The sequence below is a fragment of the Tenebrio molitor genome, chromosome 4, assembly GCF_963966145.1.
Source record: "Tenebrio molitor chromosome 4, icTenMoli1.1, whole genome shotgun sequence".
Classification (NCBI taxonomy): domain Eukaryota; kingdom Metazoa; phylum Arthropoda; class Insecta; order Coleoptera; family Tenebrionidae; genus Tenebrio; species Tenebrio molitor.
Window position 1 is genome coordinate 7,488,509 of NC_091049.1, and position 18,818 is coordinate 7,507,326.

At 34.0% G+C, this 18,818-nt stretch overlaps 1 protein-coding gene across 1 annotated transcript; it reads left to right on the top strand.

Annotated features, from left to right (window-relative positions):
• Positions 1-6: 6 nt before the first annotated feature.
• Positions 7-3,553, top strand: LOC138128593 (uncharacterized). Its single transcript, XM_069044793.1, has 2 exons — positions 7-3,296; positions 3,355-3,553. Exon 1 carries the CDS (start codon positions 383-385, stop codon positions 1,985-1,987), a length of 1,605 nt encoding a protein of 534 aa, XP_068900894.1. The 5' UTR covers positions 7-382; the 3' UTR covers positions 1,988-3,296; positions 3,355-3,553.
• The last annotated feature ends 15,265 nt before the right edge of the window (positions 3,554-18,818 follow it).

An 18,818-nucleotide genomic window follows, 5' to 3' on the forward strand; every position in this document is an offset into this window, starting at 1 on the left:
ATTGGCTATAAATGTTTTTACAATAGAAAAAAAGGAAATTTTACCTTTACTTTTGAGTAAGACTGATTTCTCACCACGTATAAATTTACTTATGTTTTCAAAAGATTTAACTGATGGAGTTAGCAGCAAAAATACTCACAGAGATCATATGGATTTTACGAGCGGGGATGATGATGATGATGATGATGATGATGAGAAACAAGAAACAAACAAGACTATATTCCATTTCACATATATAAATAATTTATGACGTTTAATTAGTAAGCAAGTGGGTAATGTTAAAAAGAAGAAATGGTTATGTGAAAGATGTTTAAATCGCTTTTTGAATGAAGGTGTATTGAAAAAACATTTAGATGATTGTAAAGTTTTAAATGAAACTAAAATGATTCTTCCTAACGAAAACAATAAAATCATGAAATTTACAAATTTTAAAAATAAAATACAGGTACCTTTTGCCATTTACGCTGATATTGAAAGTATTCTTCTGAATTATAATGATAATAAAAATATAAGTAAAACTGAAATATATCAAATACATAAACCATTTTGCATAGCATATTATCTTCATTGTTCTTACGACAATTCCATTTCAAAATTTAATACCTTCACAGGTAAAGATTGTATTGTATGGTTTGTTCGAGAACTTGCAAAAATTGCAAAACAATTAAATTCAATTTTTTCAAATATTGTCCCATTAAAACCTTTATCCTCTGATGAACAAAATAACTTTTTACATTCTTTAAAATGTCACATCTGTAGTAAACCATTTGTTAATTCTGATGTAAAAGTAAAAGACCATTGTCATCTTACCGGAAATTTTAGGGGTGCAGCACACAATTCTTGTAATATTAATTATAAAGATTCATATACTATACCAGTACTATTTCACAATTTGTCTGGTTATGACAGTCATTTTATAATTAAAGCACTTGCCACTGAAATTGATGGAAATATAAATTTGCTACCTCTAAATAAGGAAAAATATATTTCCTTTACAAAATATGTGCAAAATACCAACATAAACTTTAGATTTTTGGACTCTTATCGATTTATGTCTAGTAGTCTTGATACATTGTCTTCGATTTTGACTGATAACCAAAAAGTTATTACCAGAAAATATTACCCCAATGATCGTGAATTTAATTTAGTTGTACGAAAAGGTGTCTTTCCCTATGAATATCTCGACTCTTGGGAAAAATTAAATGATACTCACTTACCACCCCAAGAAAAATTTTATAGTAAAATTAACAACACTCAAATTTCTTGTGAAGACTACAATCATGCTGTTAATGTATGGAAGCAATTTGATATCAAAACGATACAAGAATATGCTGAATTGTACTTGAAAACTGATGTCTTACTTCTTGCAGACATATTTGAAAACTTTAGGATGCAATGTTTAGAAACATATCAATTAGATTGTCTCCACTACTACACTGCACCAGGTTTTGCATTTGACAGTATGTTAAAAATGACTGAGGTAGAATTAGAATTATTAACTGATGTGGACATGATTATGTTTATAGAAAAAGGGATAAGAGGTGGTGTTTCACAATGCTCCAATCGCTATGCAAAAGCTAATAACAAATACATGGGTAAAAATTTCAATCCTAATGAACCCGTTAGTTACCTCATGTATTTTGATGTTAATAATCTGTATGGTACAGCGATGCGTTATCCTCTACCTTTTGCAGACTTTCATTGGATTGAAGATATAGATATTTATCGTGAGAATGTTTTAAATCTTCCTGAAGATAGTGATTACGGATACATTTTTGAGGTAGAACTTTCTTATCCTAAAGAACTGTTTAACACGCATAAAGATTTACCATTATGTCCTCAACATTTAGTTCCACCTGTTTCCGATTCAAATAATCCAAAATTGTTAACAACATTATATGATAAAAAGAAATATATTATTCACTATAGAAATCTTCAACAAGCTCTTAATTTAGGTTTAAAACTTAAAAAATACATAGATGCTTAAAATTTAAACAATCACCTTGGCTGAAAAAATTTATTGATGTAAATATAGAATTGCGAAAATCATGTGTGCATGAATTTGGGAAACATTTTTTCAAATTATTAATCAATGCTTCGTTTGGAAAAATGATTGAAAATGTAAAGAAATATAGGATTGTTAAACTGGTGACTAGATGGGGGGGTAGATTTGGTGCTAATTACTATATTTCTCAACCAAACTTTCATAGCTGTATAATTTTCGATAAAGATATGGTTACTTATAATAGAACTTAGAAAATTAAAAGTAAATTTTAATAAACCGATTTATGTTGGAATGTCTATTTTAGACATGTCAAAAACAATCTTGTACGATTTTCATTACAACTACATATTAAATAAATTTGGAAATAGTGCTAAACTATTGTATACTGACACTGACAGTTTAATTTACCAATTTCTTGATCATGATATATATGAACACATTAAAGAAGATATTAATAGATTTGACACATCAGATTATAGTCAAAATAATATATATCAAATTCCTCAAAAAAATAAAAAAGTGGTTGGATTAATGAAGGATGAAAATAATGGTATCATTATGACCCACTTCATTGGTTTACGTTCAAAAATGTATACATTAAAATTATTAGTGAGCGATCAGGAAAAGAATGAGCAAATAGATAAATTAAAAGCTAAATTGGTTGATAAAAAACAAATAGAAAATTGTATTTCAAATTTAGGAGTTATCAAAAAGGCAAAGGGTATACAAAGCTCTGCTATGAAACAAATCAGTTTCAATGATTATTTCGACTGTTTATTTAACAATACTCAAATCGAGATTTGTCAAAATGCCATTGTTTCAAAAAAGCATGAAGTTTATAACGTTCAACAAAAAAAAGTTGCTTTAAGCCCCCACGATGATAAAAGAATTGTCAACTATCTTTACACGGACACTTTACCCTGGGGATATTTTGATTGAGATCTTCTCTTCTTTTGGTTTAATTAATTTACGTGAATTGTATATTTTTATTCAAACCTTACATATTGAATAATTCCAGTTGAAAGAAATAAAATGTAGTGGTTGGTGGGATAAGGTGTTTACAGGTGGGGACAGATTTAAGAAATCAATTGAGTTGGAACAAAGAAGGAAAATTGTTCCAACAACGTTGCAACTCGTACATCATAAAACGTCTGGTGGAACAAGGTTTTGTCACATTTGCAGCAAATATTTTTGCTTCTGTGCAGAAAATTCAAGACAAAGAAAACAAAGCCTTGATTTATTTTGTTATGAAACGTTAGAAGACAATGAACAATACAGCTCACCAATCAATGTAAGTATAGAAACCATCAATTTAGATAATTATTTATATTATTATTATTATTATGTAGAATTGGAGCTGAGACCGAAATCTATCTACTTCATCATCAAAGTGTGCATCAAGTTTGTTTTTGAAGATGTTGGGGTTGGATGCGTTTACAATTTCCTCACTCAAACCATTCCACTCGCTAAAGACCCGATTTGGAAGGAAATGGCTTCTGTGTTTGTGTTTATATAAGAAACAATAAAATAGTCTTTTATTTATAACAAGCAATGTATTTTTTTTTTTCATTTTTAGTTTGCACATAACTGTGTAAAGAACAAAAAAATAAGATGCGAATTATAAAACAAAAAACTTCATTGAATATTGAAAACAATGATTTAGTGCGAGAAGATTGTGTAAAGCATGGTTTGTTATTTCCATCAACAATGAGATGTTTAGTTATTGGTCCATCGAACTGTGGTAAAACCAATGTCATCATAAGTTTAATTGAACATCCAAATGGGTTAAAATTTAAAAACGTCTATGTTTATTCGAAAAGTCTGTATCAATCCAAATATGTCTATTTGGAAAATTTATTGAAACCTATAAAAGGTATTGGTTACTACGGTTTTAATAATAGTGAAAATATTGTAAGTCCTTCGGATGCACGAGCAGATTCGATTTTTATTTTTGATGATGTTGCTTGTGATAAACAAGATGTTTAGTTTATTCACGCCAAGAAAGCAATTACAAGAAAACACACATGGAGCATTAGCAAGAACAAAAAGTGGGAACAAGATGCATCACTTGCACAGAAGTCTCCTACAGTCACTCTTGAACTTATTTGTCGAGACTCCACAGAAGTCTAACTCGTTACAGTAAAAGTTGGCCAGGCGAAGGGCACTATTCAAGGGTGAATTGTAGGAGTAATTTTGTTTATGGCAGTAAACATGAAACAAATTCGGGTGTCTGAGGTTACATAAAGGAACATTAAAGCCGATACGAAGCAGAGCATCAGAAGAATCAACATTATAGTTAATTATTTTATGTAGAAAACACAGCTTGTGACAATCCCTTCTGGTTTTAAGTGAGGGCAAAGACATGTAAGCGGCTACAGAGTGCAAATCATCAAAATTGATATTTTGAGTTCTCAGCTTATATTTCAAATACTTCAAGAAATTGTTCTGTACCGACTCGATACGTGAAATGTGAGTACCGTAAAAAGGTGACCAGATAACACAATTGTATTCTAATATTGAGCGGACCAAGGAATTATATAATATTATAATCGCTCTGGTGTTCTTAAAATCCACTGTCCATCTTTTTAAACATCCCAGCATTTTTCTTCCCCTAGAAATCAAGAAGTCGTAATGTTCATGAAACGATAAATTGGAATCGAAAAAAAGACCCAGGTCTTTGATGGCATTGATAATTTCCAGCTGCTCCCCTTCCAATGAATAATAAGGAACGGAGGGCACAGTTTTCCTGCTGAAACACATTGCCTTGCATTTGCAAACATTGAGTTTCATACCATTGCGTGCGCACCAGTTTTCAATTCTTCTGACATCCTCCTGAAGATCAAATACATCCAGCTGCGTTTTGATGATTTTATAGATTTTTAGATCGTCCGCGTACAGCAGCGATGCCGAGGTCAGACTATCAGTGATGTCATTGATGAAGATTATGAATAATAATGGCCCGATAATAGAGCCCTGCGGTACTCCAGACGTGCTACAGTATGCAGACGACCTCACACCCTTAAGGACAACATGCTGAGTTCGATTGGAAATGTAGGTAGATGTCCAAGATAGGAACGGGTCGCGTACTCCGTACGTATATAATTTATTCAAAAGGATCTTGTGATTAACAGTGTCAAATGCTTTGCAAAAATCAGTATAAATGCAATGCACATCAAAACCGCCCTCAAATGCTTCAAAGACATTATTAACAAAGGCAAAATGATTGGTTACCGTAGATCTATTAGCGAAAAACCCATGCTGTGATGGACTGATAACAGTTTTGAAGGAAGCGGACAAGTGTTTGGCAACTAGCTTTTCAAAGATCTTGGCGGGAACTGATAGAATACTGATGGGTCGGTAATTCTCGAAGTTTTGTTTAGAGCCAGATTTAAACACTGGAGTGACAAGAGCTGATTTCCAGCAGTTCGGAAAAACACCTGAGTTGAGTGAATACTTAAAAATACGCCACAAAGGATCAGTAAGCGATGTACAGCAATTTCTGTAAAAAAATGGAGGCAGCCCATCTGGCCCAGCACCTTTATTACAGTCGAGATTAGTTAGTTCATAAAAGACACTATCTGAAGTAAAGTCAAAGTTTTTGAAATCAACGCTCAAACCGACAGGATTGTCACAAGCAGAAGCAGGTTGTGTGGTGACGATATCATCATAAACAGAAGAAAAATGTTCCGCAAAGGTATTAACAATATTCTCATTACCACATACAGGGTTATTGTGATAGATCATGAGATTCGGTATTTCGTTACATTTGGTATGTTCGTTTATATATTTCCAAAATTTTTTCGGATCAGATGTAATAAAATTTTCAGTGCGTTTTATGTAATCTTTGTATGATTTCTTCAGGGCTTCTTTGCATTGTGTTCTGACTGTAGCAAATGCAGCATAATCATTCGCATTGTGACTGATTTTATAGCGACGATGCAAGGTTGACTTCCGGCGAATTAATCTACGAACCTCATGATCGAACCACGGAGGAAATGAGCTCTTACATTTTCTCTTCACAGGAACAAAAAGACCACAGACAAAGTGTAAATAATTATAAAAAAGGCTCACAGCTTCATTAATGTCACTGCAGGAATCAAAGGTGTTCCAGTTCACATTAGACAAGAGTATGTTGATTTCATCATAATCGGCATTAGAATAATCATAAAAAATGTCACAAAGATCTTCAACAAAAACATTATCAACACTTATTTCAAACATGAATGGTGGATGAAACACATCAGTCTTGCTAAATTCATTACAATTTTCAATCTTAATATAGTCATAGTTAGAGAAGCACAAGTCAAGGATATTACCATTACAATTAGTTATAGTATTAAATTGACAGAAATCACAGGAATACAGACTGTCACAGATTATGATGTCCTTATCAGAATTGGCGTTAGTATATATCAAAAAATTAGTATCACTATCATTAATCCATTTCACATTTGGCAAATTATAGTCGCCTAGAATGAAAAACGTACTGCGACGATTATTATATAATAAATTTTTCACAACCTGGACATGTTTCGCATAACTAACAGTTGTGGCGTCCGGCGGAAGATAGATTGCACCAAAAACAAAAGAATTGTCACAGCACTGTAGCGAAATCCAAACATCTTCTAAGGAGGAGTTGGAATCACTCAAACGATTGGAGGTGAGAAATTTCTTAACAGCAATTAAGACACCACCGCCAATACTTTTCCCACTGTTGTTCACATTTCTGTCGTTTCGATATACCACATACCTGTCATCCAGCACTTCAGCATCAGAAATACCACCATGAAGCCATGTTTCGACCAGAACAATCACATCAAAGTTTTCACTCAAACACGACAAGTAACAGTCATTCAATTTAGTTCGGAGTCCACGAGGATTTTGATAAAATACTTTAATGGATTTTATATTCTTGCCTGAGCGATGATGCACATTCAGATTTTTTATTGCGCTTTTATTTGCTCCGTGTTCTTGTTTCGAAAAAAAATGAAACGCTTAATTAATACTCCTTCGGGCCATATCTCATCGTTGTTCATTTGTTATACGAGAATACTTCAGTATGGGAAGACACAATAAAATCGATTGTTTTTACCTATGTCAAACGTATGCAAAAATACCCAAACATTTAATAAGAGATAATGCAAATACTTTTGTAATATTTAAACAAGATGAACTTAATTTAAAACACATTTATAACGATCATATCGGTACAGACATGAGATATGAAAAATTTCGAAATTTATGTACTTTATGTTGGAAAATACCGTTTGGATTTATGTGCATTTTCAAAGATAACGATATTAATAAAGGAAGATATCGTAAAGGTTTCGATCATTTTATTTATTTAGATGAAATATAATTTAAATTAACCTATAATATGGGTTTCAATACATAAGTATTAAATCTATTGCTATACCCCCCCCCCTCGATCAGATTAAAAAAAAACGGACCAGACCTGTTCAGACCAGTTCAAAAACGGATCAGACCTGTTCAAACCAGTTCCAAAACGGATCAGACCTGTTCAAAACCAGTTCCAAAACGGATCAGACCTGTTCAAACCAGTTCCAAAACGGATCAGACCTGTTCAAAACCAGTTCCAAAACGGATCAGACCTGTTCAAAACCAGTTCAAACAACGGATCACACCTGATTAGATTAGAAAAAACTGTTAAAAAACAGAGAATGCATAAGATAGATAAAGAATTAAAAAAAAGACTTATTATCAAACGGAAAATTATAAAGAACAAATTGGATCTATTAAAACAAGGTGAACTTGATCAAGAAAAAATGTTATCACCTCTAACGAAACATTTGGAAAATATTGAAAATATAATAGTTAGTGGTGGTGATGAGAAAAAGAAAGTTAAAGAAATTCCTACATGTTCTATACAACAAAATATTAAAGAGGAGGCACAATCATCTGAACAACCTGAGGTAGTAAATTTAAACTTTCAAAAAATTAGTGGTGAGTTAGAAGATGAAGAACCATTGCAAGCATTACCGAGAAAATATATTAATGATATGATCAAAGATGTAGAAGATATATTCGATCATAAGTATGGAGTCAGATATGACCCATCTTCTGAATCGTTTAAAGTAGGTAATTCAAAATTATCGATTGTTAATCAAGATTTAATTATACAAAAGAAAACCTATAAAGGCACAAAAGACGATCTCAAACAATATAAAGAAATTATTCTGAAAACAAATGCGCATAAACGTTATTATCAAGCCAATCAACAAATAGACGGTAGCAAATTAGCAAAATATAAAAACATTATTGCACCGTTATTTTTAACAACTCGTGAACAAGAGGAAGAGCAACAATCAACATCCGGTCAAGGTTTATCAAAAGAAGTTAATAAAAATGCAATCGATTTAATCTATTGGGATGACCCGAATGAACTTGTGGAAAGATTACATTTATTAATAGCATCTCAGGCAGCAGGCAATTTTAATCATAGAAACGAAATAATCAGTATCATCGAAGAATTACGTGAAGCAAATATTATAGAGTAAAAAAGTGAAAAATGGATAAAATTAAAAAACAAGTGGTCGATGAGATTCATAACCAAGCTAGAATTAATTTTCCCAGACGTAGAGTTATTGTTAAATCATTAAATGATCTATTTCAAGCAGATTTAGTTGAAATGATTCCATATTCAGGTGAGAATAATGGTTTTAAATATATTTTAGTGGTAATCAATTGTTTCTCGAAATTCGTATGGGCGTTCCCATTAAAAACGAAGACTGGCTATGAAGTTGTTGAAAATATGGAAAAAGTTTTCAAACAACAGCAACCTAAAAACTGATATGGGAAAAGAATTTTTCAACAAAACATTTCAATTATTAATGAAAAAATACAATATTAATCATTACAATACATATAGTGAAAAAAAAGCATCGATCGTAGAAAGAGTTAATAGAACATTGAAAAACTTAATGTGGAAAGAATTTAACTATCACGCACATTATAGATGGATTAATTTATTGGATAATATCGTACAAAAATATAATAATTCAAAACATAGAACGATCGGTATGAAACCCTCTGAAGTTAAAAAGAAACATGAAAAGAAACTTTTAAACACTGTTTATAATCGCATAAAAATTGTAAATTTATCCTCAAAATTTCATGTAGGTGATCATGTACGAATTTCAAAAACTAGAGGAGTTTTTGATAAGAAGTACATGCCAAATTGGTCAACTGAAATTTTTACCATAAAAAAAAAATCCTATTAACAAATCCAAACACATATCTATTACAAGATTATCAAAAACAGGATATTAAGGGTTGTTTCTATCAACAACAATTACAAAAAGTCAAACATCCAGATGTATATTTAGTAGAAAAAATATTAAGAAGAAAGAACAATAAAGTCTTCGTGAAATGGTTGGGTTTTGATTCAACTCACAACAGTTGGATTGATAAAACAAAAATTGTTTAAAAAAAGTTGTGGTCATTACGAACTGGAACAACTGTCTTATCGAAAACAATTATTTTACCGTAACCAGAAATTTAATTCAATAGCTTGTTTATGTGAAAGTGTTGAAATTATTATATATTGCAAGAAGGACCATTTGAAACTTTGTTTTTTGTATATAAATCTAATTAGAGAAAACTACTACTATGCCTATTCCTGTTCAAAGTAAATGTCCGAGATGCAAAGGTGAAACCGATATGGAAGGAAGACTTTGCATGTCTTGTGCCATGAAGGAAATAATTAAATTTCAAGGATTTAAACATGTTCCAAGTAGTTATTTTCCTCCTTCTTCTCATTCTTCTTCTTAAGCAAATGTATATATCTGTGTGGGATCAGATAGTAGGTATACTATTTGTGTGAAGACAACGGTTAAAGCAACATTAACAAGAAATTACACAAATGGGTAGTCAAAATTGTACTGACATTGTGAATCTAAAAATGAAAGAAAGAAATGTTCACATAACTTCAGAAACCTGTCAAGTGAAATTAAAACTTCAATTCCATAATAAATTTGATCCTTGGGATGCAATACATGTTGAAGATAATCAATACATCTGGTATGGAAGTAAGAACATAATACGTCTTCTAGAAAGGTCATTGGAAAAATTTAATTGGAAACCTATATCACGATTCGAAATTAAATTGGTCTGTCTAACATGTATGCCAAACATACAAAGATTCTCGAAAACAATCATACTGAAAAATCTAAAATCCAACACAGATAATGATGATCATCAACAATGGTATAAAGAAGAAATTATTCAACCCGTATACGAAAAAATGCAAGAACTTGAAATGCCAACAAATATTTTACTTCATATTGATAACATTAAGGGTTTTTTATAAAAATTGTGATGAAAATAAATTGTTACAAATTATTATTATTTTTTTATAATCATAAATAATTTCAAACATTTAGAATATATAACTCAAGAAGGAGAAATCATTAAAAATTTAAATAAAGGAGAATTTTATAAATATTTAGGTATTAATCAATCAAATCATATTCAACATTCAATTATAAAAGAAAATTTAGAAAAGCAATTTTATTTAAGAATTAAATCTATTTTAAAATCAAAATTAAACGGTAATAATTTAATTAAAGCAGTTAATACATATGCTGTTCCATTACTGACCTATTCTTTCGGTGTTATAAAATGGTCCAAAACTAATTTACAGAACATAAACATTAAAACTAGAGTTCTTTTTACCAAATTTAGTAAACACCATCCTAAATCTGCTATTGAAAGATTTAATTTACCACGCGAAAACGGTGGTAGGGGTTTTTCAAATCTAGAAATACTGCTAAAAAATCAAATTGCTTCACTAAAAAATTATTTCCTCAATAGAGCTCGTGATAACACCTTTTTCAATGCTTTGGTTTCAGCCGATAAAGGCTACACACCTTTAAATTTAAGTGATAATATAATTTCAGACATTGTTAAGCCAAATATACAGGGTTATTCTAAATGATTGTAGTCGAAGTAGGCGTGAAAACTCAATGTAAAATTTATGGTTGCCGCTCCACATCAAAAAAACATCAAAATGATGTGAATAAGTGAGTACGCACGGGAGTTAAATTGGGTGCAAAACATCTCAATTTTTCTGGATTCAATCGTTAATTTAACAAAAATAAATAAAAATCTCTCAGAGCACTTTTCACCTAAAAAATGACAGTGACAGCGACAAAACTGACAGTTCACATGAAAGCGGCAAAAATGTAATAACATGGGCATGGCCTACTTCGACTACAATCATTTAGAATAACCCTGTACCTGACACAATAGCAAGTATAAAACAGAAGTCTTTACATGGGAGATACTTTAAAGAATTGGAACAACCAGAAGTTAATATTCAGGCATCTCATGCATGGCTTAAGAAATCAAATATTCACCCTGAGACGGAGAGTTTTATATTTGCAATAAAAGATCGTGTTATAAATACAAGAAATTATAAAAAACACATATGCGGTTTACAATCGATAATTGATAAATGTAGGATTTGCGGAACTGAAGGGGAAACAATTGAACACATTATTTCTTCTTGCACCGTTTTGGCTCAAAGCGAATATAAAAAACGACACGATATATTCGCTAAAATTATACACATGAATTTAGCTGTTAAATTCAATTTATTAAAGAATACACAACCACATTATAGTTATACACCAGAAAGTTGTTTGGAAAATGACAGTTACAAGTTATATTTTGATAGAACAATTTTAACTGACATTCATATTAAGCATAACAGACCAGACATTATTATTTTAAATAAACAACAAAAGCAAGCATATCTTTTAGATATAGCTGTTCCAAATTCACATAATATAACACAGACATATAACACAAAAATTAATAAATATTTAGAGCTGTCCGTTGCTATGAGAAATCTTTGGTGTTTAGAAAAAATTTCGATTTTACCACTTGTAATTTCAGCAACGGGAATAGTACCGCAATCTCTTTTTAAAAATTTAAAAATTCTGGATTTAGATAACACATTGGTAGTTGAAATTCAAAAAGGTATATTATTATACTCATGTCACATCGTGAGGAAGTTCCTTAACATTGACACAGAACATAATACACAACAAAGTCAAAATGCGGAGGCAAGACGCCGGTAATTATGTTGATAAGCACTGCACTATTACTTGATAGTAATATCCGTAATAGTGTATGTACTCCGGCAAAATTGCCGTGCCGCCGGGTGGAGGTGGGATAATTACAGAAATCCATCTTCAAAAATGTCATTTTCTAATAAGTTGTCGATCGAGATGGTTAACACAAAAATAAGTGAAAAAGATGCTTTAAGGTTTCAATTACGAAACGAGCTAATCAAACAACCTATATAACGTGATGAATTGAAAAAAGTATTTGCTGTTTTAGATAATCCTCGACAACTTACGCAAACAGACATAGATCGAATTATAGATAAATCTCACATCGAAGATAAATATAAGCAAATTTTTAAGAAGATCAATCAACTACCTCGTTAATGTGGAGAAATAAGAAAAGAATTTTTTTAAATTAAATTATTTATTTATTATTTTTTTAAATAAATATTTCCAATTTATACGCTTTGTGTTTTATTCTTAAAAAAATAAAAAGGAAATATGATAAGAGGCTAAGCTCATCCAGGCTAAACTCGATCTTATATACCCAATAATCACATACGCAAGTTGCAAACACTTTGTAGCTCAGTGGATCATGCATCCGTATTCGCAATCGCATCTACGTGGTTCGAATCCCGACCAGTTCAACAATAGTTATTTGTATCACAAGGCCAGAAACTGCACGTTTGCGAGCATGAGTACGGGTTTGCAATACGAGTCGATAGACGAGTATTGTAAGTACGAATGCTCGCAAAACAGTTTCTGGACGTGTGATACACAAAATTTTTCGTGCCGACTTCTGCGGATTTTTGTTAAATGGAAGTTAAAGCACTTGTTTTAATAATTGGTATTAGGGACTTTTTTTGTGTTGGCAACACTTACATTTAAACATTTAAATTTTAAAATCAACATCGCTCTTGTTTCCTGACATTTATTAAATTTAATTAATTTGTTTTGTTTTTGACATTTTCCTGAAACATTTGTTGTAATAAATACACCAGCCCATATTCAAGAACTGGCTCGAAACGTAATTTTCATTAATTAATTTTAGTTAAATATTGCTTCTTTGTAGTTTGTACGTTGTTATAAATAGAAAAACATTTTTAACGAGCCATCCACAGAACAAACATTGACGTTTGATAGAATTCTGATAACAAATGCCAACCGAAACCGATGACTACTCAAAATCCCTACTTTTAGCCGGACTAGGCCGGCAATGCATGTGTTTCTGGACGATTTCGAGATCTGTAATTTACCAAATTCCGGCCGGCGGCACGAAAAAACTTTTTTTCATTAGTACACGCGCACTAACCGCACCCGACCTTCAAATAATACGTCACAGGACAAGGTGTAATTACCTGTACAGGTAATACAGGTAAAAATAATTTTTTTCACCTGTTTTGGAAACATCTCAAAAACACCTTTAATTACACCTGGGGCCACGCCCTTTTTTGGGTGTGGTAACGGCCACTGTGACGTAGCTTCTGGTCATTGTTGACCACTTCTTCGGCTGCAAGAACTTCTTCAGCTTCTGGTCATTGACGATCAACTTCTTCGCGACCTTGAGGTCACCTTACCATTAGCTGCGGATGGACACGCCATCGAACTGTCCCAGAACCCCCCCATCATAACTACTTAGGTACATATTGCGCAAGTGTAGGACTGCTTCCTGCCAAAATTTTGTGTGCCCCGGATTTTTCTAAACTCCACAAGCAAGAGGTTTCTCGCAACGTGGACGACATGTTCCTCCCTCCAGATTATTATCAAAGAGTTTGTCAAAAAAGTTATTGTTATTGAGGTTTTTCTCTTAATGAAAACAATATTTCGTGTTCTTTATGAATCACTTTAATATCTTTTTTAAGGAAACCGATTACATTTATTGTGATTTTCTGACAAGCTCAAAAACAAACTTTATTTATTGTAGAGACGCAGCTCTCAGCTATCTTTATATTTTCTAACGTAACGTATTTCATGACCAACTTCATTAAACTATATTATTTTAACACTTTCCCTAGTTAATGATAGTTGAAAAAAAAAAACATGAAATTCACTGTCGATAGTCCTTTCTTTTTCACATAAGTCCCATTTTCACACATAAAATCGCCAGGCGTGTCTTTGGTAGCGGCTTTGTCATAATATCTGCTACTTGATGTTCCGTAGAGATTTGTTGAACGCCAAGTTTTCCCTCTGTCACTTTTTCTCTGATAAAAAAATGTTTGATGGAAATGTGCTTAGTTCTGCGGTGAAACTCGGGATTCTAAGCCAGTCTCACTGCTGCAGAGTTGTCAACTTGGATAATGGGAACATCTCTGAGTTGAATGATCCCTCTAAAAAGTCTGCTTAGCCAAATTGCCTCTTTGGCTCCTTCGTTTGCTGCGATGATTTCTGCTTCAGTTGTTGAAGTTGCCACAACTGGTTGTCGTTGACTCATCCAGGAAATTGCTCCTCCAGCATACCTTACAAAATGACTCCAGAGGTTGAGCGACCTGTTGATGTGCATCCTCCAAAATCTGCATCGCTGTAGACGTCCAAAAAACCTTCATCCACGTTGCTCCGATAAACTATTCCCAGGTCCAAGGTCCCTGCTATGTACCTGAAGACTCTTTTGACTCTTATGACGTCCTCTCGAGTTGGATTTTCGAGTGTTCTCGAAATAAATCCCACGCTGTACGCCAGGTCTGGTCTCGTGCCAAGCATGAGATACATCAGAGCTCCAACTGCCTGCCTATAGGGAAATTTCTGTGCTTGATTATCTTTCTCTGATGTGGAAATTTCTGTGCCCTTGAGCATTGGAGTTGAAACCGGCTTGCATTCTGAAAAATTAAAACGTTCTAAGATTTTCTTTGCATATGTCTTCTGATGAATTTTAATGAACTTTTCTTCATGTTCAATCTCAAGACCCAAAAAATAATCGGCCTTTTTCGAAACGATTTTGAATTCAGATTTCAACTCTTCAATGAAAATTTCCATTTCTCGTTGATCTGTTGCAGCTAGGAAACCATCGTCCACGTAGATCACAAGAATGAGTTTTCGACCACCTCTCTCTCGGATGTATAGACATGGGTCAGCGTCACTGGCCTTGAATCCATGTCGTTGCAGAAAATCTCCAAAACGTTTGTTCCAGCACCTAGGCGCTTGCTTAAGACCGTAGAGACTCCTCTTAAGTTGGCAAACCTTGCTGGTTCCGTCCTCATATCCTTGTGGCTGCCTCATAAATACTGTTTCTTCAAGCTCTCCATACAGAAAAGCCGTTGATACATCAAATTGTATCAGATGCATCTTCTCACTTGCTGCGATGCTGAGAATTGAACGAATTGTGCCCATCTTTGCCACTGGACTGAAAGTTTCGCTGTAATCAATGCCGTGACGCTGACTGAATCCCTTGACGACCAGTCTTCCTTTGTATTTATCGATACTGCCGTCAGGATTTTTCTTGAGTCGGAAAACCCACTTGCACGGAATCGCCTTTGCACCTGGTGGAAGATCTGTCAAAATCCAAGTTTGATTTTCTTTCAAAGAGGTTATTTCTCGATCCATGGCCCTTTTCCACTCAGCTGAGTTCTTGCTTCTCAAGGCATCTTCAAAGGTAGCAGGATCCTCAGTCACTTGATTTACAAACTCCTCTACTATCGTGGTGTAATCTTCAAGATGTTTGGGCTTCTTCAGGGTCGATCGATCTCTTAAAACTCTTCCGGATGTCTGTTGAGAAGTTTCTTCTTCTTCATCGATGTCTCCCAGCTCGCTCCTAGTCTCGTATTCTTCATCACCTCTTGATGCTTTCCTCAACTTCTGACTGTCTTCAGAGTTGATCGCCGACTTCCCCTCAGTGTCTATCTTCTGCTCGTCGGGTCTGTCTCCTTCTTCAACTTGATCTTCGTTCTCGATGTCTTTCATAGGTAGCTTGATCTTACTTATACAATCATTAATTCTTTCTTGGAATTGAATGTCTCTTGACAGGATAACTTTGTTGTCGTTGGGAATATAAATTCGGTAACGCTCATCTCCATCATATCCAACGAGGTAACCTTTTACTGCCTTCTTGTCCATTTTCCTTCTTCTTTCGGCTGGAATGTGGACGTAGCAGGAAGATCCAATTATACGCAGATGTTTGATTCTTGGTTTCTTTCCCATCCACAATTCATAAGGACTAACTCCATCTTTTGACGACTTTCCTGTCCTATTTAAGATGTAAATTGCTGAGGTCACTAGCTCTGCCCATATCGCATCTGGAAATTCAACTTCACTGTTCGAGTATTTGAAGGTCCTTGCCATCTCAACTATAGTGCGATTTTCGCGTTCACTGCCGCCATTCTGCTCGGGCGTGTATGGTGCTGTCAGTCTCTGCAAAATTCCGTTCTCTGATAAAATACGTTTGACCTCTTCACAGTCAAATTCTCCTCCGTTGTCACTAAGTAGCTCTTGAATGTTGTGTCCGAGTGTTTTCGCGTGTGCTAAAAACTGTTTTAACACTACTTTAACATCTGATTTTTGTTTCATCACAAAGCCATAGCGAAACTTCGTGTAACTATCTTTGAATACAACTAGAAATCGCTTTTTGCTGAATGATTCACAAAATGGTCCTACAACATCAGTTGAAAACAGTTCTCCTGGTTTCGTTGTCTTTACTCTGGTGCCAAAAGGTAATCGATGTGCTTTGCCAAAAACACAGGGCTCACAAATATCTCTTACTAGCTTCACGTCGATACCCAACTCACTCTTAAGCATCTGTCTTACGTGTTGCTTGTCTTGATGACCCCATCTCTCATGATACAACTGTAGTGTCGAATTGCTTGCTTTTGCAATACTGACCCTCTCTTCTTTCCCTGGTATGACTGGTTCGATGGCTGCCTTGTACAGTGTTCCACCTTTAACACGACTTCCGCACAGCACCGTTTTTCCATTAACTTTTAAATAGCATTCAGTCGCTGTTGAAAGGAATCTACTGTTTTCATTTCTGTCTTGAGCTGCTAGAACAGAAAATAAATTTTTCGAAATCTGTGGAACAAGCCAGACATCGTTCAAAGTCATCTTCAGAGAACTAGATCCAGTAAAGGACCAGATCTGAATAGTTCCTTTCCCGATGGCCTTAAGAGCTTCTTGACCAGCTGCCTTAATGACGCAGGGGCTCTGAAACTCTTGGAACTCAATGAACAGGTCCGGGCAATTTGTTACGTGCTTCGTAGCTCCATTATCAATCCACCATCCTGATGAATTCGTTTCCACTTGAAGAATATCTTCACTGATGACATATAAAGCTATGTTTGTATCCAGGGAGTTGCTCTGTGGGGCGTTCTTCTGCGGTCGTCCGTCAGCAATCCACTTGTAACACGTTTTCACCCAATGTCCCTTCTTCTTGCAATAATTGCAGATATCATTCTCTTTCGACTTTTTCGATTTCTTCTTTTCGCTTTTCACTAGAAAGGCAGCTCCGGTAGCGCCCTCTGTGGTCTTTCTAAAGTTTCTTTCATACATGCACAATTGGGTAAATAACTCTTCAAAAGTCTTTTCTTCGTTTTTTGACAATAGCATCCAACTGGATCTAAAATTTTCGAAGTCACCCGGTAGAATTTGCAAAACTTTGCAAACTAAAATTAAATCTGGAAGTGCATTCTCATTTTTGGCTTTCAATCCGTTATTTAACTCAAACCACAAATTTTTCAATTTTGCAACGTGGGTCGAAACATCCTCTCCGTTAATCCAACTGAACGCAAAAAACTCGGTACATATTTTGAACAGCTGATCTTTGGATGACGCCTCAAAATTCAACTTTAACGCTTCCCACGCTTCATGCGCTGTATCTTTATTCATTATCTTTTGATAAACTGTGTCAGTCACGGAACTAGAGATCATAGATTTTGCATAACTGTTTGCCTTACGAAAAAAATCGCTCTTCATCTTGTGCTCCTTGACAACATTGTCTTCAGCACCAACTTGCAATGGCTCAGGTTTCACTAACCTCCCATCAATGGCATCTAGAGCTCCTTCGTGATAATCCAACAAGTCACGTATTTTCCTCTTCCAAATCGGCCAATCTGTTTCACCAGCCAGGGGTTTTATGTGTTTCGCCAGCTCCATCTTCGAAATGCTGAGACTGCGAGACTCCCAAAAAACACTCTCAACGTGATTCACGAGAAAACTACAACGTGTTCTTTTCCACGCACTTTACTTTAGTCTCTGCTTTAGTGACTCGCGTACACTGGTCCCATAACCTATTGAGGTTTTTCTCTTAATGAAAACAATATTTCGTGTTCTTTATGAATCACTTTAATATCTTTTTTAAGGAAACCGATTACATTTATTGTGATTTTCTGACAAGCTCAAAAACAAACTTTATTTATTGTAGAGACGCAGCTCTCAGCTATCTTTATATTTTCTAACGTAACGTATTTCATGACCAACTTCATTAAACTATATTATTTTAACAATTGTTTTTGCAGTTCCCAAGTCTTCATCATTTAGGTTTGTTCTACCTGTTAGTTAAAATATATATTAGATTATTAACAACAATGTTATTAGAAATTACCACAGTTAACTAATAGCATGATAGTTGAATTAATCATGATTATGACGACTCAAAACTTGAGTTGCATAGGACATCTTTTGGATCTTATCTGCATGTCCGTAATTTTGTGGAGGGATCTTAATTCGCCCCACGCTGAATCATAAAGATAAACCTTCACAATATGGTCCAATTTCACACTTAAAATTTCTTCGTTTACTTC